The sequence below is a fragment of the Piliocolobus tephrosceles genome, chromosome 19 (genome assembly GCF_002776525.5).
Source record: "Piliocolobus tephrosceles isolate RC106 chromosome 19, ASM277652v3, whole genome shotgun sequence".
Lineage (NCBI taxonomy): Eukaryota > Metazoa > Chordata > Mammalia > Primates > Cercopithecidae > Piliocolobus > Piliocolobus tephrosceles.
In genome coordinates this window covers 48,219,207-48,240,912 of record NC_045452.1, presented here as the reverse complement: position 1 = coordinate 48,240,912, position 21,706 = coordinate 48,219,207, and the positions used below count along the sequence as shown (strand labels likewise).

The 21,706-nt window shown below is 38.2% G+C and overlaps 2 protein-coding genes across 2 annotated transcripts; both read right to left on the bottom strand.

Annotated features, from left to right (window-relative positions):
- Positions 1-356: 356 nt before the first annotated feature.
- LOC111524344 (keratin-associated protein 8-1) lies at positions 357-945 on the bottom strand. Its single transcript, XM_023189521.1, has one exon. It carries the CDS (start codon positions 880-882, stop codon positions 691-693), a length of 192 nt encoding a protein of 63 aa, XP_023045289.1. The 5' UTR covers positions 883-945; the 3' UTR covers positions 357-690.
- Positions 946-20,110: 19,165 nt separating this feature from the next.
- Positions 20,111-20,820, bottom strand: LOC111524576 (keratin-associated protein 7-1). The gene has a single exon (XM_023189790.2). It carries the CDS (start codon positions 20,763-20,765, stop codon positions 20,502-20,504), a length of 264 nt encoding a protein of 87 aa, XP_023045558.1. The 5' UTR covers positions 20,766-20,820; the 3' UTR covers positions 20,111-20,501.
- Between the last annotated feature and the right edge of the window lie 886 nt (positions 20,821-21,706).

The window sequence follows — 21,706 nt, the reverse complement described above, 5'->3', positions numbered from 1 at the left end:
GTTCCATTTGGACTCACATGGAAGTGACTGAAAAAGTTCCTCTCGTGTTGGGTTTTCTCGCAGAGGAGAAGTAGTAGTGAGATTAGAAGGGCACCCTGAACAATAAATGGTGCTCCATTGGGTTGGAGGTGGGCATCATAAAATTTTAAGAAGGTTCAAACAGGCAACCTTTTTATTCATGTCCTGCAACCCACCCTCTTACCTACTAATCACACAGGATCAACAATTCTTTGCTTTCTCACTATTCCTAATGCCCACATGAGAAAAAGAAATTCACTTCCCACCGCCACTCCCAATGTAGCAGAAAATATGCACACACCAAGAAAGGAAACTTCACTCGAGCATGAGAGTATTACACCAGTTGAGACAAATTTATTGAGATTTTGATAGACATAGCCATGACTTCATCATGACAAGTCATGAGTGTCATGAAAAATTCAAAAGTAGTGTATGACAAGTAGGAGGTCAAGTTTCCAAAAGTATCCCAGAGAACATCAGCCAGGGCAGGCAGCTTGAGGAAGCGTCTCCTTTTTCATTTTTCTCCCCTGGGACTGGAGGCAAGTTGGAAGGCAATGTCTCTGAGGATGATGAGCAAATGAGGACTGAAGGAGTGGATACGGGGGGAACCTGGAGATGTGCTGCTCAGCCTTCAAGGGAGAGAAGATTCTACGCCTTGGGGATTTCAGCCAATCAGTAGAGAGCAAATGGCCAGTATCTCCTGTAGCCGAAAGCCCCACAGCCATTGTAGCCATAGCCGAAGCCATAGCCCACTGGGGAGTAGGTGCTGCCATAGCCACAGCCAACGCTATATCCCAGCGGGTAGCCATAGGTGCCCCAGTAGCATCCTGGGAAGACAGCCTCGGAGAAGTTGTCGCAGTGCATGGTGTCGGGAGTGGAGGGCTTAGGTAGCAACCGAGTGCGTTTCCTCAGTGGAATGGATTCCTGATCTCAGAACCTTCTTTATATATCCTGGCTCTGGTGGGTGGTGAAAAATACAAAGCCCTCATTTTCATTCTTGACACCAATTTACATTCTTAAAAGCTCATTAACTTGTTTTGCTCTTGCTTATGATGTCTTTACAGTGGCTTAAGAAAGCTCTCATGTGATACAATGCAGAAAGAAGATGACTTTAAACAAATTATTTCCCTTCCTAAAAAAAAAGTATTGCCAGGACTTCAAAGCACTCTGTCTTATAGACCCTATATAACTCTCTGTAAGCAGGCATATAATGTCAAGAAATATTCTGAGGTTGTTAACTGTTATGCAGTCCTCTTGCTCTCTGAATTCCCACAACACACAGTTGGAATTCGATAAATAGGTGTTAAATACATTAATAAATAAAATAACAAATGAATAGTGAGTGTATCTCAAAATTCTCAAAATTAAAGCATGTCTTAGTATTCACGTGCTTCAAGGATTCTCTTTGGAATATGAAGGACAAATACAATAAGACTCATGAGAAAGAGTCTTTCTTTCTTCTCTCTCTCTCCATCTACAGCTACCGTGTTTGGGAAACTGGTTAAAAATGTAATCTTAATCATAGTCCCCTCCTAAACTATACCTAACATCACATTTCTAGAAGAGTGCTCGAATTAATAGTATTGAGATTTTAAAATGGAATATTTGGATTAATCCTTATACTGAATTGTCAAACAAATTTAATTTTTTGACCTGAAACATGCTTTAAACTAAATGTTCAAACTAATAAGGTAAACACAGAAAAATGAATTAAAACATTTATGGTAAGATTTAGAATGTTTTTTCTCTTAGATCTAATGAAACCAGATTGTCTGACAAATGTGATGATATTATAAAGGACCAGATGACAATATGAAATCAGTTATTCCACTTTTAAAATGATCATGTACCCCAGAATAAAAAAGGAATGTTATTCCTCTCTAAACAGAGAGTTAGTTCTCAAACATGAGTTAAAGGAGGGATAAGGCTGATCAAAATTGTCTTGGATCATGTAAGACCTGATATATTATTCCCAGACACCTGTGTTAAGATTTCTTACAGTGGCACTTAGTAGAGAACTTAGAGAACAAATACCAAAAGAGGGCACATGGAAGAGAAATAGGCACAGAGATAATAGGAATCATTCTAGAAGGCCACAAAACAGATATGTATTACACATGAGCTCCCCCAGATTTTAATTCATAACCCAGAGGTAACTTTGCTCCCTGCTATCAGCAGCTAGGGATCAAAGGCTGAATCCAAGAACAAGATGAGACTCTTGGAAAATTCAAAATCATGCCAGTATACTAGCCAGATTAATTAAATTAATTAAATCTAATTAATTAAAAATAGATTAATTACAGCAGAGGCATTTTTAAATTTATATAGATAGATAGATAGATAGATAGATAGATAGATAGATAGATAGATAGATAGATAGATATAGATATAGATATATATATATGTAATATTTTCTGAAGTGGAATCTTGCTCTATCGCCCAGGTTGGAGTGCAGTGGTGCAATCTTGACTCACTGCAACCTCTGCTTCCTCAGTTCAAGCAAGTCTCCTGCCTCAGCCTCCCAAAGAGCTGGGATTACAGGCGTGGGCCACCGCACCTGGTCTCAATTTTTTTAATTTTTAATTTTTGTGGGTGCATGGTAGGTTTATATATTTGTGGAGTACATGAGATGTTTTGATACAGATATGCAATGTGTAATAAGCACATTCTGGAGAATGAAAACAGCTACAGTACCCTGCTTTGTGAGCAAACCTGGATGCCTGCCTATGGGGATTCAGCAATTAAAATTCAAACACGACATGTGGCTTATAGCTAAACAAGTTCAGGGAATTGCAATTAGATTTATTCCCAAAACATAAAGGTATTCAGCCGTAAGATCATTCCCTAAAAATCATAGAATGATTTACATTCTGTTTCTACTGGCATCACATTGCTGTATTTCATGATAGAAAAGCTGATGTTAGGGGGAAAAAATTAGACAAAAGATAGCATTGTTTAACGGGAAATTTAAAATTTTTGAATTAATATTGCCAAAGGTCAATTATGATGCTCTATTTAAATGAATTTTCCCATTTGCCTACCCAATCTGACAAGATGCTAGTTTTGCCTTCTACAGCACAAAACCTAGCTCTGTACATGAATAGTAATTAAAATATGTTGTCTTTTTTCAAATTTAAGCCCTATTTACAGAGAACATCTTGGATTTTCTCTAGAAAGTCTACAGAAAATTCTAACAAAAGAAAATTTGGGGAGACATATCATTTATCAACAAGTCATTTAAAAATTAATAGCGAATTTAATCCTATATTGAGCCAATGAAAGCTTTATTCTGATAATAGGCTTATCAAAGAAAGAGTCAGGATTTCATAAAGCCTGGAAATATGCATTTTTGAAAGCCCATTTGTTAAAAAGTATACAATGTAACAAATATAAAATTAAGTACAAAAGTATTTGTTGAGATGCTTTAAAAAAATCACAACAAAAACACTAACAGAACTTACAAATATTACAGAATTCAGAGAAAAAATATTATTTGTATTATGAATTGCCTGGCACACTACTATAATAGTTTTCTTTCCCACAGGCTAGCTTCTGGCTCCATCATTTCAAACTGTTTTCCCCTCCACTACTCATCCTGTGCTGTATGCCACAGGAAAAACTCAGGCTAAGATAGGGCCTCTGGTCCTGCATTTTCACATCATATGTTCTAGGTGAATCAGCAGAGTGGTCGAAGAATTCCTGGGAGCTATTCCCACATAAGAATGGCTAGAAGTAGCTTAATTAGGTACAGAAGTGGCCGCAAAACACATAAATATATCCCACCATGCCCAAACTGAACATATCACTGACTCAACTTCTCCTTAACCAGATCCTAAAAATACCCATGGCCTCTCCAATGCCATCCAACATGAGGGGAAATGTGATTGTGAGGCAGCCCAGTAGAAAGCAGCAGCATTTCAAACCAATTGCTGTTAAAATATCCTTTTGTAAATTTTCCCCTAAATAAGCTATGTAACATGAAGGTTTACAAAAGAGAAAAATATATTCTCACATGTTAAATGGCACAGTAATAGACTAATCATTGTTGGATATTTATTGGCTTAGATAAAATTCATGACCCTCTTCTCTTTTAATAACAATCCTAAAATGCTCTTTAATAAATAATTGGACTTTACCTTTCATATTCCTTTGATTTCGAATAAGACCTGACATAAAGATAAGAAAAAATTCTGCTTTTTGACTTTCTACAAGGGAGCAGGAAATATATTGTGTACAAATTTCAGAAACAGAGTCAATTACAATGTGCACAGTAAAAACATCCCTGTCATATCAACTTCAGATATAACATTTACACCTTCAGCATATTAACATTTATTAGAAATGAAAGCTAAATTAGAATGGAACATTTTTGTTTGTTTTTATTTTTGTTTTTGTTTGAGGGTTTGTTTTTGTTTTTGATTATTTTATTTTGTTACAGGGTCTCTCTCTGTCACCCAGGCTGAGTATGTGGCATGATCCTGATTCACTGAAACCTCTGCCTCTCAGGCTCATACGATAGAATGGGGTGTTTTAAATGAGTTTTAGAATATATATTAGTGATATATACAATACAAAATTATCTTCCATACAATACAAAAATTATCTTCCATTCATCTTTTTTTTTTTTTTTTTTTTTTTGAGGCGGAGTCTCGCTTTGTCGCCCGGGCTGGAGTGCAGTGGCCGGATCTCAGCTCACTGCAAGCTCCGCCTCCCGGGTTTATACCATTCTCCTGCCTCAGCCTCCCAAGTAGCTGGGACTACAGGCGCCCACCACCTTGCCCGGCTAGATTTTTGTATTTTTTAGTAGAGACGGGGTTTCACTATGTTAGCCAGGATGGTCTCGATCTCCTGACCTCGTGATCCGCCCGTCTCGGCCTCCCAAAGTGCTGGGATTACAGGCTTGAGCCACCACGCCCAGCCTTAAACATCTATTCTTACAGACATTTATTGAGCATGTATTATGTTCCAGACATTGTGTAGGTGCTGGAGATCCAAAGATGAATGAGAAATGGTAATTAAATGAGGAATTATAAATAAATGAAATACCTGTTATATGTTCTACCCTAAAAGTCCCTTGTAGAGGCTTTCCCTTGTAGACTTGGGAATAAAGGACACAGTGGATGATTCTACCTGAAGTAGGGGCTACTTGCAGGAATGTTTCAGCATGAAAGGGATAGATACATAAACTGAGTCTTGAAAAGGGATATTTTACTAGTAGACATTGGCTAGGGCATAGTTGGATCTAGGAAATATTCCAGAAAGAAGAAGTAATTCAAAGCAGAGTTTCAAAGATGTTAAATAGCCAAGTGTCTTCCAGGAGCCACAAATTATTCAGAGGGATCACAGCCTTGCATATGAGAGAATAATTAATGGAAGGTGGCCCCAGGAAGGTAGTCGGGGGCACCTGTGACCGTATGTGTTGTGGAAGCAAAGGAGCCACTTTATACACTAAGATGGGAATGACATGATCAATTTTACACCTTAGAAATATCACTACTCTGAGAGTGTGGAGGATGAATCAGAATAAAGAAACCCCAGAGGTAGAAAGACCTGTTTAAAACTTTATTAGGAATGCTTGTGGCTGCAAGTAACAAAAATCCCATTGGAAAGTTGATTACACAGAAAAAATTTATTTTTAACAAATAATAGGAGATGCGAACATAAGTAATTCCAGGGTTGCTTCAGGCCTTGACAGTGTCAGTGTTCAGGGCTGGCTTCATGGTGATTCCCTCAGCAGGTGCATACTTCATGTTCTTACACATCAACGTCCAAAACCAGGAAGAGAAAGAGGGCTTCTTCTCAACAATTCCTCTTCATTTTGTTTCAGGAAGGAATATGTTTCACATTTGTCTTCCCATGGATTTCCTTTGGGGCCCGGTGTCCAAAACTGAGTCACACCTCATGGTTAAGTTATAGGGAAAGGTGGAAAAGTGTGCATCTGGCATTTCTGCCTTAATGGTGTGAAGCAGGCTCTGGAAGCATAGAAAGAGGGAGAGAGAAATGGTCATTGGATTAATAATCAATAGTGTTACCACAAAAGCCATCACACTAACTTAGGCAGGAGATAATGTGGGCCTAATAAAATTTATTATCCCTACAGTTCTGGGTGCCAGAAATCTGAAATCAAGATGTCAGCAGGGCTGGCTCCTTCTGCAGTGACTAAGGAGATAATGTCTTTACTTACCTTTTTCAGCTCCTAGAGGGCATCTGCATTCTGTGATCCATGGCCACTTCCTTTCATCACTCCAATCTCTCACTTCTGTTGTCACATCTCCTGCTACTAACTCTGACCCTCCTGCCTCCCTCTTTAAAAACCTTGCTATGATCAGGCTCAAACCAAACAAGACTTCACTGAGACAAATTAGAAATAAACTCTCAAAAAATCAAAGACAAAGAGAAGCTTGAAAGCAAGAGAAGAGATTCATCATATACAGGGGAACCTCCACAAGAGTTTAAGCAGATTTCTTAGCAGAAACCTACCAGGCCGGGAGAGAATAGAATGATATATTCACAGTACTAAAGGAAAAAAAACTGCCAGCCAAGGACACTTTATTTGACAAAGTAGTCATTCAGAAATAAGGGAGAGACAAAGACTTTCCCAAACAAAAGCCGAGGGAATCCATCATTACTAGACCTGCCTTACATGAAATGCTGCAAGCAGTTCTTCAAGCTGAAATGGATGTTAATTAGCAATATGGAAATATATGACAATATACAACTCACTGGTAAAGGAAAGCACATAGTCAAATTGAGAATATTCTGACACTGTAGTGGTAATGAACGAATCACTTACAATTTTAGGATAAAGATTCAAAGACAAAATTATTAAAAAGAGCTTTAGCTAGGATAATTTGTCAGTGGATACATGATTTAAAAAAAAAAGACTTAAATATTGACATCAAAATGTAAAGTGTCGGGAAGGCTGCAAAAGTGCACCAGTATTTGTTTGTGATCAAAGTTAACTTGCTATCAGTTTAAAATAGACTTTTATCTAGGGCTCACGGTATTCCAAAGCAAAACCTGTAGTAGTTATACAAAAGACAAAGAGAAATGAATCAAAGCATACCACTATAGAAAATCATCAGTTGACGAAGACAGCACGAGAAGAAAGGAACAAAGGATTTACTGAAAACAATTAACAAATTGGCAATAGTAAGTCTTTAACTATCAATAATTATGTTAAATGTAAAGGTACTAAAAGCTCCAATCAAAAGATAGAGCAGCTGAATGAAAAAAAAATAAGACCCAACTATGTTCTGCCCACTAAAGACTCACTTCACTTTCAAGGATGCACACAGGTTGAAAGTGAAGAGATGAAGAAAGATATTCCATGCAAATGGAAACCAAAAGAGTGCAGAAGTAGCATCAGACAAAATAGACTTTAAGTCACAAACTGTTACAAGCAACAAGGAAGCTTATTATTTAATGACAAAGAGGTACATTTATCAATAGATACAATAATTCTAAAATATATATGCATATCAGAACTCCTAAATATATAAAGCAAATATTAATAGATCTGAAAAAAGAAATAGGTAGAAATATAATTATAGTACAGAGCTTCGATACCCCATTTTCAACAGTGAATAGATAATCCAGACAGAAAACCAATAATGAAACATTGTGCTTGGACTTAGACCAGATGGACCTAACAGATGTACACAGATAGTCCACCCAAGAGCAACAGAATACACATTCTTCTCAAGCACACACAGAACATTCTCCAGTACATATCACATGTTAGGCCACAAAATAAGTCTTAACAAATTTAAGAAGAATGAAATCATATCAAGCATCTTTTTCAACTATAATTGTATGAAACTAGAAATCAACAACAGGAGGAAAACTGGAAAAGTCACAAACATGAGGAACTTAAACAACATCTCCTGCACAGCCAGTGGGTCAAATGAGGACTGAAAAATATCTTGACACACCAAAAAAGAAAAAAGAAAAAAACCCCAAAATTTTGGAATGCAGCAAAAGTTCTAAAAGAGACATTTATAGCAATATAATATACATCAAGAAAAATTCGAATTTCAACTAAACAACATAATTTATATTTGAAGCAACTAAAAGAAAAAGAACAAACTAAGTCCAAAGTTACCAAGAAAAAAAGGAAATAAAGATCAGAGCAGAAATAACCGAAATATAGTCTAAAAAAACAGAAAAGAGCAACAAAACTAAGAGTTGGTTTTTTAGAAGATAAACAAAATTGACAAACCTTTTGCTAGACTAAGTAAACAAGGGAAAAGACAAATAAAAGAAGAAATATTATAACTGATACTCAAAAAATATAAAAGATCATAAGAGACTACTGTGAACAATTATATGCCAAAATAATTCGATAACCTCCAGTAAACGGCAAATTCCTAGAAACATCCCACCTACCAAGAGTACATCATGAACAGGAAATCTTAACAGACCAATAACAAATAATGAGATTGAATCAGTAATAACAGTAATAACAAAGAAATAACAGTAATAACAAAGAAAAATCCAGAGCCAGATCACTTCACCATTGAATTCTATAAAGCATTTAAGAAGAGCTAATACCAGTCTTTCTCAAAGTCCTTCAAGTAATTAAAGAGGAAGAAACACCTTCAAACTTATTTTATGAGGCCAGTATTACTCTAATACCAGTCAGTCAAGGACACTATGAGAAAATAAAATGACAGGACAATATCCCTAATGACCATAGATGCAAAAATACTGGCAAACCAAATTTAAAAGCACATTAAAAAGATGATACACATGATCAAGTAGATTTACCTCTGAAAAGCAAGAGTGTTTCAGCATACAAAAATTAATCAATGTAATATACTTTACACATTAATAGGATGAAGGATAAAAATTATTTGATCATCTCAAACGATGCAGAGAAAAAATTTGACAAAATTCAACAGTCCTCATGATCAAAGTTCTCAACAAATTAGGTATAGAAGGCATGCACCTCAACATAACAAATGAAAAAAATCAGTAACAGTCTTAGAAATAAAACAAGAAAAAAAGTCTTTCAATTACTCCTATTGCTTTTAGGATAATATTTTTTTAATCTTTAAACTGACCTAAAAGTTCTCAACTCCCTCTTTGTTAAGTTTTGCTGTCTTTTAGTTCTTCAAACTTTGCCTGCTCCTCTCATTCTCAAGCTTTGACACATGCTGTTTGTTCTGTACGGAATTCTCTTCCTTTCTCTCCTCCTGATCAATTCCCATGCAACCTTCACATGCCAGCTCAATCACTTCCTTTGGGAGACCTTTCTTCCATTCCTGATTAGCTGGAGCCCATCTGTAACATAACAGTAGGCCAACCTCTTCCTCGTATCTGTAGGACTTAATCGCAGTTGCCACATAACCTTCTCTTGCATGACTGGTATCTGTCTGCCTCATTAACATGCTTGTTTCCAGGAGAGCAAAATGGTGTTTTTAATCAGCCTTGATTCCTGACTGCCTCACTCACTACTGGGCATAATATAGGTTTTCCGTAAGTTTCAGTTGAACGAATTAATGAAAGAACATTCTAAACCTAACTTGGCTACTCACTTGCTGTGAGGATTGAGGCAAATCACTTTTCCGGGCCTAGTGTGACCCGACTGTAAAATGGGATGAGTTGACTTCCTGGGACGTGCCACCCTAAACATTGTATGATTCTGCCATCAAAATCACTGATGAGTAAATATGACAATTCAACACTCTGTCATCAGAATTTGATCAATTAAGCATGCGACTACGGAGAGTGCTTTTTCTCATCTTATTACATATTCCTACTAAGACAAACGAATGAGCTTCCAGCTGCCGTCACTTTGAAAAAACAAAATGCAGTGACAGGAATCACAGAAATGTTGAAACCTTTACAAGAACTTTTAAAAGTTTAATCTGTGCAAGAATCTCCCAGGATACTTGTTTTAGATAAGTATTTCTGAGCTCCATTCCTTTAGATTCTGATTCCATGGGTCTCATGTGGGGCCAAGGAATCTGCATTTTTAATAAGCAGACCAGGTGATTCCAATAAAGGTGGTGCTTTCGTCAAACTTTGAGAAATGTGCAGTGCTCTTTAATAAGGTACCTGAAAAGGCGTCCTCTTTAGCAAAACATACAACATAAAATGGGATGAATGTGAAATGGTGAAGGAGAAAACAGAGACACTCTTTTAGCCAGGCTTAATGTCTAAGACTAGAGCTGATGTGACATCATTATGGGCAACTGTGCTCCCAAGAGGACATTTGACAATGTCTGGAGACAGTTTTGTTTCTTGTAACTCAGGGTGGGAAGGGGTGCTACTTAGCATCTAATGGGTAGAGGCCAGGGATGCTGCCAAACATTCTACAATGCATAGGACAGCTTCCACAATACAAAGAATTACCCAGCTCAAAATGTCAACAGAGCCGAGGTCAAGAAACCTGGTCTGAAGTCAAAAATCACACCAAGTCAAATAAAATTGCCAGGCAATATAAAAAAGAAAAAAAAAAAAAAACTGTCACATGACAGGATCAGAACTTGCTGACCAAGACTTAGGCTAATTTAAGACACAATTTCAGTACCTTGCTACTACAGCACTTTAAGGGATAAGCCATGTTTGTGAGGCTATGTGGTTAATTATCACAGCAAGCATCTAGTTAATGAAGCTTAACTTCATTTGATGCAGAACCTATGTGGTTTTCTTAAGAAATAACGTGACACCACAACAATGCCTGGATGCATGGTAGATTCATGGACTCTGTTCAGAAACACCTTACATGTGATTTATAATGAACATGAAAAAGCAGTTCAAAGGATGGCATGTTTCTGCTGCACGCTTTTCATCACTGGTAGGATAAGAAGGTCAGTTTTGGCATCTATTCTCTATTCTTGGGGATGCAAAACAGAGGAATTAAGGTCCCCTTCTTGTGACACCAAGGCAGAGTTAGAGCCAGCAACCGGAAATGTGTATAAATTTACATTAAAGCGGCAGCCTGCAAGCTGAGTTAGTGGAAAGGGTAACAGATATGGTCAGTTGTACCACCTCAGTGTGAAGACGATTTCACTGAAGAATAGAATCATGATGCTTCAAATCATTTACCATTACCCAGGTTGGCCTCTGGAAGACCAAAGGGCAAATCCTTCTGGCAACCTTTGAAAAAATGCTTCCTGTTACTGCCAAACAGCAAATGAAATGGCAAGCTCAAAGCATTCTGTCATCAAAGTCTTTGCTGACCAAAACTAACCATAAAATAAAATTTAAATTTAACCAAAAAGTATGACCAGTTCCAAAGATTTCTTTCTTAAAATTTAAGGTTGTTCATAAGTCTTAAAAATTCTGAAGTTGCACCCCAGCACATTAGATATAGAAGCTTCAAAATGGAAATCGGAAGGCACACTTGCAAAGTAGATTACTAAGAGGGGAGGATGATTGGAAAGGGAAGAAAAAGAAACAGGACATGGTAGTGCAAATACCATTATCAAAGATAATGTCAGAAGCCTCAGAGGCAAGTCACTAAAAAGGAATTGGTGTCTAGAAATAATAGCTTATTTTCAGAGACAACAATGCTTACCATGTTTAGTTTTATAGAATACCCAAAGAATTCCCTGCCTAGCAAGCTTTAGAATCTGGAAATATGTCCCTTTATCTAATAGAAGGCTCTCCTGCTACAATTTTAAGTACTTTTCCTCTATCCTCAATGGAAATGAAAAAACATAATCTGGTTTTTCTGTAAATAGCAATAAAAAATAGAACAAAAGTATAGGAAAAATAACAAAAAAGAAAACTTTCTTTTCTTGATAAAAATGTTAATACTATTTTGTCAATTCTTTTAAGAATCAACAGTGAGAATTATCTCCTTTTCTGCTTCCTTTCGGTAAGAGTCAACAGAACTGGGCCAGTCCTGAAACTTTATGTGCACACAAATCACCTGAGAATATTGTTAAAGTGTAGAGTCTAATTTAACAGGGGAGAGGCCTGAGATTCTGAATTTTGAACAAACACAAGGTGATGCCAATGTTTCCTGTCTGCATATCATATTTTTTTGAAACGGGGTCTCACTTTGTTGCCCAGGCTGGAGTGCAGTGGCGTGGTCATGGTTCACTGCAGCCTCAACCTCCCCAGGCTCAGGCAATCCTCCAACCTCAGACTCCTGAGTGACTGAGGCTACAGGTGCACACCCACATGTCCAGCTAATTTTTGCTTTTGTTGTTGTTGTTGTTGGTAGAGATGGAGTTTCATCATGTTGCCCAGGCTGGTCTCAAACTCCTGGACTCAAGTGATTCTCCCACATTGGCCTCTCAAAGTGCTGAGATTACAGGTGTGAGCCGCCATGCCCAGCCTGCAGGCCATATTTTAAGTAACAAGGAATTGGGCTTTTTTCTCTACAGTTTTAAATAATTACATTCATTCAAAAAAAAAAATTTATCAGCTGGGCGTGGAGTCTCACACCTGTAATCCCAGTACTTTGGGAGGCCAAGGCAGGTGGATTGCCTGAGGTCAGGAGTTAGAGACCAGCCTGGCCAACACTGTGAAACCCCATCTCTACTAAAAATATAAAAATTAGCTGGGCGTGGTGGTGGGTGCCTGTAATCTCAGCTACTCGGGAGGCTGAGGCACGAGAATCGCTTGAAAGGAGGAGGTGGATGTTGCAGTGAGCCAAGATTGTGCCACTGCTCTCCAGCCTGAGCGATAGAGAGAAACTCAGTCTCAAAAAAAAATATATATATATATATATATCAAATGTCTGGGATCCAAAGCACAGGTGATGTAACATTGAATAAAACATGGTGCTTGACCTCCAAAACCTACAGAATACATCATATAATGAGGGAATCACAGTCATCAGCTAATGAAGGCACCAGTAAGAAAGATAAACAGCAGCCCCAATAACACTAATGGTAAACCAGAGTGTCCCCTACTTCCCATCTGCAACTTCCAGAACACCAAATCAGATTAGGTCAGGCTGTGATGATGACAGAGTGAGACAAAAATAACACCCCTCTGTAATCATGTCTGAGAAGGGAGAAAAACAAGTGCAGTGTGCTACACAAACCACAGCGATGACCACACATTACCTTTGGTGACTGCTGCTTCTTTACCAATTGCAAATGTAGCCTTGTTCCACCTCCTAAATGAAATCCTTTGAAACAGCTGATCCTAGAATGAGGCTGCGATAGGCAGAATAATGTTACCTAAAGATGTCATCATTCTAATCCTATATGTTATACAGCAAGGCTGAATTAAGGTTACCAATCTGCTGACCTTAAATTAGGGAGATTATCCTGGATTACCTGGGCAAACCCAGTGTCATCACAAGGGTTCTTATAAATAGAAGGGGAAGACAAGAGACTCCTGTATCAGTATCAGAATCAAGGAGAGAGCTGGGAAAGTGCTGTGCTGTTGTCTTTGAAGACATAAGGGACACAGCCAAGAAATGCCTCGGGGGGTTGGGGTGCAGGCAGGGCCAGCCCACACAGTCACATCTGGGACACACGTCTTTATTTTGAGGGCAATGTGGAGCCAAAAAAGGGTTTTAAGCATGGGAGGGATGCTATCAGTTTCGATTCTTAAACCCCTTTACCCCAACCCTGGCCCCCAAGCAGAGGCAGCAGGTCAGGAATAGGACATACATTTAACAGATGAGGAGCTTGTGGCCAAAGAAATGGGGTGCCTGGACATCCAGCCAGGGGTCAGCCTCAAGAAAGTGGAAAATGCAAGGAAATGGATTCTGCTCTAGATCATCCAGAATAAATGCAGTGTTACCAACACCTTGATTTGGTGTTGTCTTACCCAGTAAGACCCATTTTGAACTTCTGACCTCCAGAACTATACAAGAATAAATTTGTTTTGAACTTCTGACCTCCAGAACTATACAAGAATAAATTTGTGCTATTTTAAGCCACTAAATTTGTGGTAATTTGTGACAGTGGCAATGGGAAACTAATACAGTATGCAATGTAGAAGAGACCTCTGCCTCCTTCGATCTTCTGGAAATCATCTAATTCAAGTCCAAATCCCATAACGAATCCCTCTTCAGACCCTCTTAGTGAGATATCTTGCAGTTTCTCATGTTTTGTGATCTCCACTGTGGCAACAAGTTAATAAGCCTAACTTGTTTGGCTATCAGTGTATTTCTGGTGGTCTTGGTTAGCAGACTTCAACAGTGCAGTGTGAACAATATGACATCAAAGTAAACAAAGATAAGACTTTTCAACTGGGAAAGGAAAGCACCCTGGGGTGGAGGAAGATCTTTTGAAGGATCTATAGGAGTTCACTAGATTGAAGAGTGCAGAAGAGAACAAAAACCTGTGATAGTCCCTACTGCAGGGGAAAAGGAAGCATGTTAAGGAGAAGTAGGAAATAAGGCTAGAAAAATTGGTAGATGTGAGCCTCTACTTGATCGTTGTCCTGAAAGATGTAAGAAATAAATTAAAAAGTCACCAAAGAGTTTGCAGAAAGAGCTACACAATTAAACTTGCGTTTCGAAAGATTATTGTGCCTGCTGCATGGAAGATGGATTGGAGACTGCCTGGCAGAATGGATAAGTAGCTGGGCTAGTAACCCAGGCAGGAAATGATGCGGGTGTGAACTGAGGTAGAAATATCGGGAATGAAGTCCTGAAAGGATTTCTTAGAGGCAGTGAGAAGGGAAAATCTAAGGACTTGGTATCAAGATGAAGAATAGAGCCTAATAATTATTAAAATCTTTTTGGAATGCTTGTGAAAATTCTAGAGAATCTTGATAAAATCAGTGATATAGTTTGGCTCTGTGTCCCCACCCAAATCTCATGTTGAATTGTAATCCCAGATATTGGAAGTGGGGCCTGGTGGGAGGTGATTGGATCATGAAGGTGGTTTCTAATGACTTAGCACCATCCTCCTAGTGCTGTCTTATGACACAGTCCTCAGGAGTTTCGGAGTTGTTTAAAAGCGTGTAGCACCTTCCACTTTTCCTCTTCCTCCTGCTCTAGCCATGTAGGATGTGACTGCTTCCCCTTGGCCTTCCACCATGATTGTAAGTTTCCTGAGGCCTCCCCAGCCATGCTTCCTATACCGCCTATGGAACCATGAGCCAATTGAACCTCCTTGCCTTATAAATTACTCAATCTCAGGTAGTTCTTTATAGCAATGTGAGAATGGACAACTACAATTAATTAAGGTCAAATTGGCAAACATATAATTAATGTTCTGCCTCTGTTATCAGTGGCAGGACAATGAGCATGGAAGGAATCAGAGATGTCAGCTTGATGCTCTGGAACTAATACAGTATGCAATCTAGAAGAGACTCCGCTTCCTTTAATCTTCTCCAGAATTAACTAATTCAAGCCCAAATCCTGTAACAAACCCTCCTCACACTGTCTTACTGAGATATCTTGCTGTTTCTCCTGTTGTGAGGTCTCTGTTGTGGCAACAATAAACCCAACTTTGTTTGTCTGCAGGAGTATTCCTGGTGGTCTTGGTTGGCAGGCTTCAACAGTGCAGTGTGAGAATATGATATAATAGTAAACAGAGATGGGACTTCTAAACTGGAACAAAGAAAGCTTCTTGTTCAAGCTTCACCTTTCTCACCTGTTGAACATTTGCCCACTCGGGCAAATTACTTAGTCTCTGTCAATTTCCTCATGATATTGATCTCCCAAGATAGTTGTCAGAATTAAATAAAATTCTAGGGATGTATTTTTTAACTCACTATGTAAACACAAGGTATAATTATTAATGGCATAAGAAGTATTCAGCAGGGATATTTCTAGGGAAGAGCGCTATAATTTGGAAAGTGATGTATAGTTTGTTTAAAGTGGACAAATGGATTTGGAGCCAGACCCTCCTACTTATGTTAGTGCTTTACTTCACAAATGAATGATACAGCCTGAAACAAATTATTTAACTTTTGAATTTGGGCTTCTTCAATAATAGGTGGATAATAAAATCTACCACTAAAAATTATTATGCAAATAGTGAAATTGTCTATTATTGTATCTGTCACATTGTTGCTGCAAGAGAAGGCAAGTTGTTGTTGTAACTTGTTAATCCCTTCTTGGCCCTCTTTAAGGAATATATAGATTTTAGGTGCAAGATGTCAGAGTTACCCAACAGATTTCGCCCTCCTTCTTCACCAGAAGCCATTAAATTATAGTAAGGGAGTGAAAGAGTAGAAACAAACAATGACAGAGAATTGTAAGGATAATGTCAACTGAAGAAAAGTTAACTACATTTCTGGAAGTTGCAAAGGAGATGAAGGAAAATCACAAAAAAAGAGAAGCCATAGCAGAAATTGTGACAAGAGGGGGCTAAAGGAAGGAGTGAGCCTTCAAACTCCCAGAGAGAACTGAGACTCACAACACTAAGAATAAATGACAGGATTAAGGCTGAAACAGAGGAAAGGTGGTATGAAATCTAGTTGAAAAACGGGGGGTACCGAGGCCACTGGTGTAGTCACTTGGTCAGCACAAAGGACCTTTACACTCTGGCATTTGAAGACCTCCCTCCTAACAAAAGGTCAGCCTCTCTCTTACCATAAGCAAATTTTGCCCCTTAATGAATTCTGTTCCCACACACAGAGTCCAGCACAGCTTCTGAGTGAGTCATTTTAAAATCAGGGAGGACAATTAACAGTCATAGCAGTGATTGTCATAGCATATGATATGCATCAATGACAGCACAGCAGTGAGCTCCCTTAGCACCCATATCTTACTTTTCTTTTTTTTTTTTTTTTTTGTTTAAGATAGAGTCTCACTCTGTTGCCAGGCTGGAGTGCAGTGGCGCCATCTCAGCTAACTGCAAACTCCACCTTCCAGGTTCGAGCAATTCTCCTGCCTCAGCTTCCCGAGTAGCTGGGATTACAGGTGCCCACCACCATGTCTGACTAATTTTTGTATTTTTAGTAGAGACAGGGTTTCACCATATTGGCCAGGATGGTCTTAATCTCTTGATCTAGTGATCCGACCCCCTCAGCCTCTCAAAGTGCTGGGATTACAGGCATGAGCCACCATACCGAGCCCTTACCCTTTCTTTCTTTCTTTCTTTCTTTTTTTTTTTTTTTTTTTGAGATGGACTCTCGTTCTGTCGCCCAGGCTGGAGTGCAGTGGTGCTATCTTGGCTCACTGCAAGCTCTGCCTCCTGGGTTCCCACCATTCTCCTGCCTCAGCCTCCTGAGTAGCTGGGACTACAGGTGCCCGCCACCACGCCCGGCTAATTTTTTGTATTTTTAGTAGAGACGGGTTTCACCATGTTAGCCAGGATGATCTCGACCTCCTGACCTCGTGATCTGCCCGCCTCGGACTCCCAAAGTGCTGGGATTACAGGCGTGAGCCACCACGCCCGGCCGCCCAGCCCTTACTTTCTAAATACGAGTCTGCATTTAAAAAACTGAGAGCTCCTGGGAGAAATCCCTGATTCTATGATTAGAGCAGAAAAGTTCAAGATGAGTCAGACAGGAATATCTTGTTGAGCCAGAAAGAAAGAAAATGATCAAATAATGATGGGGGACACTTTCAGAGGACATAGAAGCCAGCATGAAGGTATTCCCACTGTCCAAATCCCAGGCACTTTGAAGATCAAAATAAATATTATTGGATTATTATACATTGAGTAAAATAAGAATCCATGAACCCATACCGATATAAGCATTGGCACATATAAGTAAACAAACAAAAAAACAGTAAGTGGGGAAAAGAGAAAGTTCTTTCTCACAGTAGAATGCCAACTAATAAATGTAAAGTGATTTATTAATGTAAAATTAGAAATTTGTGGATGAATCATAAAATTGACAAGTAAAAACTTGATAAGAAATAAGATCTTTACATAGTGTCAAAATATCAACTCACGAATTAATTATTAGTTACGAAGGGCAAAGAGCAACTTTACAGTAAAGAAACTTGAAAGATGCAACTTTCCCCAAGTGATCAAAGTTACTGTCAACCAAATCTACATGAACCAACATAACGTGCCTCCTGATAAGATGTGCTGAGAAAGATAAAGCATCACTTCTATGACATTTCCACCAAAAGTGCATGATATAAATCTATTCATGAGGAACGTCAAACCCAAATCAAGATACATTCTGTGAAATGAAATGACTACCTGCATTCTTCATATTGGTTGAGGTCAAGAAAGGCAGAGAGAAGGTGAGGTACTGGTCCACATTAAAGAAGACTAGAGACATACATAATCCTGGATTGGATCCCAAAGTAGGGGGGAGAAAAGTACAAAGGACATTAGTGAGATAAGTGATTAAATTTGGGTATGCACTTTGGGTTAGAGAATAGTATTATATTAATATTAAATATTTAATTTGTATAGTTATATTGTCTTTGTTCTTAAGACAAATGGTATGATACCCGCCACCTATTCTGAGTAGCTATCCAGACAGATAGATAGATACATAGATACATACGTAGATAGACAGATGATAGATTAGATAGATAGATAGATACACACACACTGTACATATACATTATATAGCATATATACTATATGTAATAATACATTCAATGGAAGAAAAATGTAAATGAGAATACAGGACTTTTTTGCACTATTACAGCAAATTTTTCATAGGTTTGAAATTTTTTTAAATAAAAATTAGTTAACAAAATACGAAACAATTATGGTCTTAAAATAGAAAATAAATGTTAGTCATAAAGATAGAATCTAAAGTCTCATGGTTGGTAGAGATCTCAAATCACCTATCCAGTACTCAGCACCCCTGGAATCTCTCCACCAACAGATCATCCTACCTATGTATTGGAGCCTTGCCGGTGATCACCTATTTCATCTTTAAATAGCCCTATTCTTTTTCCCATTTGCACAGCCATTTCCATCTTGATATGTAACTCTTACTCCCTCTCATGGTCATGTTTACATACCGAAGCTTCCCTTCTATGCAAGCCTGTAACACTTCGTATGTATACATGGCTCTTATCACAGACTGTCTCCATTTTGGGTCATGGGAAGCAAATGAGAAAAGAATATCTATCTGTCTTTGGATAGTCATTTACAGCACATTGATTGACATAAAATAGGAGACTATTAAAAGCTGTTTAAATATTGAATAAAGTGTATTTAATTCTTAAGGGCAATGATTGTGTTTTAGTTATCTCTAAGATTTGTGTCCCCAAATCTTAAGCCAATGCTGTGCTATACTATGTGATGAGTACCTCTTGAATGAATAAATCTCGAAGATAGTCAGCTTCTCAGATCATAAGCACCTCTTCTTAGGTGTTTTTACAACTGCAAAACTCTTAACACAGTGGCCACAGTCCAATAATACTTGATGCGTGAATAAATGAACTTTACATTGAACAATACAATATTTTGCATCCATAAAGCAGAGATTTAACAAGTAAAGTCAATGAACAATTAATCGAGCACCTTCTCTCAGGCAGAGGTGCAATAAATACATGATATGTGAATGAATGAGTTTTAATTCAAACATAAAGTATTTTGCTTCAATAAAGCAGAGATTTTTCAGTAAGCAAGACCGGGAGCATTTTCTAAGTGTAGCCCACATACCATTTCAAGTGCTTTTGATGGCAACTATTATTTCAAAGAACAAACACTTCATTTGTAGTACCAGTTATATGTATAATCAGAGGTGAAGAAAGTGGAGAAAATAAAACCCATCTATCAAAAAGGATAAAAAATATATTGTGATTTTAGTTGTTGGCTTCCCTTTATTGATCAAATCTTAGGAACTCTTAAAGATAGAGTTTCATAACTAAGTCTATTTAGTTCCGATTCTTCCAACAACCTGAGGGGTTCACATCTCCCCAGAGCTGAGTTCTATAGACAGTAGGAAAGGAGAAATGAATCAAAATGGAATCGTGTCACTGAGGAAAAGAGAAAAGAAAACATGTTTTAGCATTCAACAGTTAAGAAATATTCCTGTTTTATAATCAGCTTTGAGAAATGCCAACAATTGCAGTATATACGGGTTAAATGTGGGACATTTCCAGGGAGTTTTTTAAATTGAAATATCAATATAAAAATTAAAAATGGTTAGGCATCACCCTATCCTGGCTATATAGTCTGAAATCAGAATAAAATCTGTTTAAAGTCAACCATTACAGGTTTAAACTGATTGATGAATTCAAGCACATAAAAGCAAAGTAAAATAAATAACCAGGACAAAAATATTTATGCTGAAGGAAATAGATTTATTAGGAGACTAACAGAAAATCCCCTTCCTACCCACACCGAATTTGTAATACATTAATGTTGATGTAGAAGCTAATAATACATGAGCAGAGCAATCATGAGAGGCAAGCTACTTGTTTCACTGCTAAAATTCAAGTATGACCCAAAAAATGCATCTTGCTTCCTTTGTCTGTAGATGAGTATCAGTTCAGCACCTGAGTCCTGGGTGACTTGTCCAACAGCATCAAAGACGAAGACCACAGCAAGAAGTCAGCAAGAAGATGGAAGATGTATCACCCAAGCACATGGGAATGTGGGAAGACAGTCATTGCTCTTCAGGTTGTTCTGTGCAGAGAATTAATTGAGAGTCCTGTAGTCACTGGAGCCATTGGTCCATCAGTAGGTACTGTAGCCAAAGCCAGAGCCAGAGCCCCATGGCCTATAGAAGCTACCACCATAGCATCCGCCCAGGTTGTTGATGTTGCTACCATCAAAGCTGTAGCCCAGGGAGTTGTAGCCATTGCATCCACAGCCATAGTTCAGGGGAGAGCCCAGAGGCACAACACAGTTCAAGGGGGTGGCTCTGAAGGTCCTGTGGAAGTTGGTCCCATAGCTAGGGTACCCTGGGAAGTAGATTCCACAGCAGAAGTAACGAGTCATGGTGGCAGCAGTTGAGAAGGATTTAGATGGATTGTGAAGGGTAAGTTACCCAAGTGTGAATGAAGGTCTCTTCCCACACAGGGCTTTTTATACCTCAAGCTGGTGGGCACAACACATCTGTCTAAACATCTTCCCACTAATTTGCATAGGTAATATCATTCTTTTCTAATAAAATGCTTATAAGGAATGCACAGACTCATTGCCCACATTTTTGTTGGCTTTTCTCTGTACTATTTTAAAGCCAGTGACCATACTTGACACGCAATCGAATTCTTTTCATCAGAGTCCCATAGTTTAACTACTGTTCTTGATTGCATCATGTGAGACTCTTTAAATCTTCTGATTATAAACTCTTCCCAACTGACATAGCTAGACTAAAAAAGCTCTGGCAAGAATGCAAACACTTCAAGCCAAGACAAAGCCATATACTGAAGTCTTTTCAACATTATTTTGAAACATCAAACTGAAATTCCATAACCTCTTGAAATTCACCCATGTGCCATTTTAAAACAAGTGTATACCAACTAGTTAATGGGTACATAGTTTCCTTTCAGAGTGAAGAAAATCATTTGGAACTAGATAGAGGTGTTGGTTGCAAAACACTCGGAATGTACTAAATATCACTGAATTGTTACCTTTAAAATGACTTGGTTTATGTTGTACAAATTTTACCTCAATAATTTATTTTTATTTTAAAAATCACTGCTACACAAACCTATCCAAACAGGTGTTTTTACAGAGGCTGCAATGGTGCCAAATAATAAGTTGGCTGTGGATAACCTGCAAGTAATTTTCATCTATTTCATTTATGAGCATTCTGTTTGTTAATACATATTTTATTTTTCATGGAGAACATACCATGTTTGCTTGTAAATCATCTTGAATATTGCCAAACTATCTTTTGTGGAGTTGCCACACTGGCGCTGAGTGGGATGATGCTC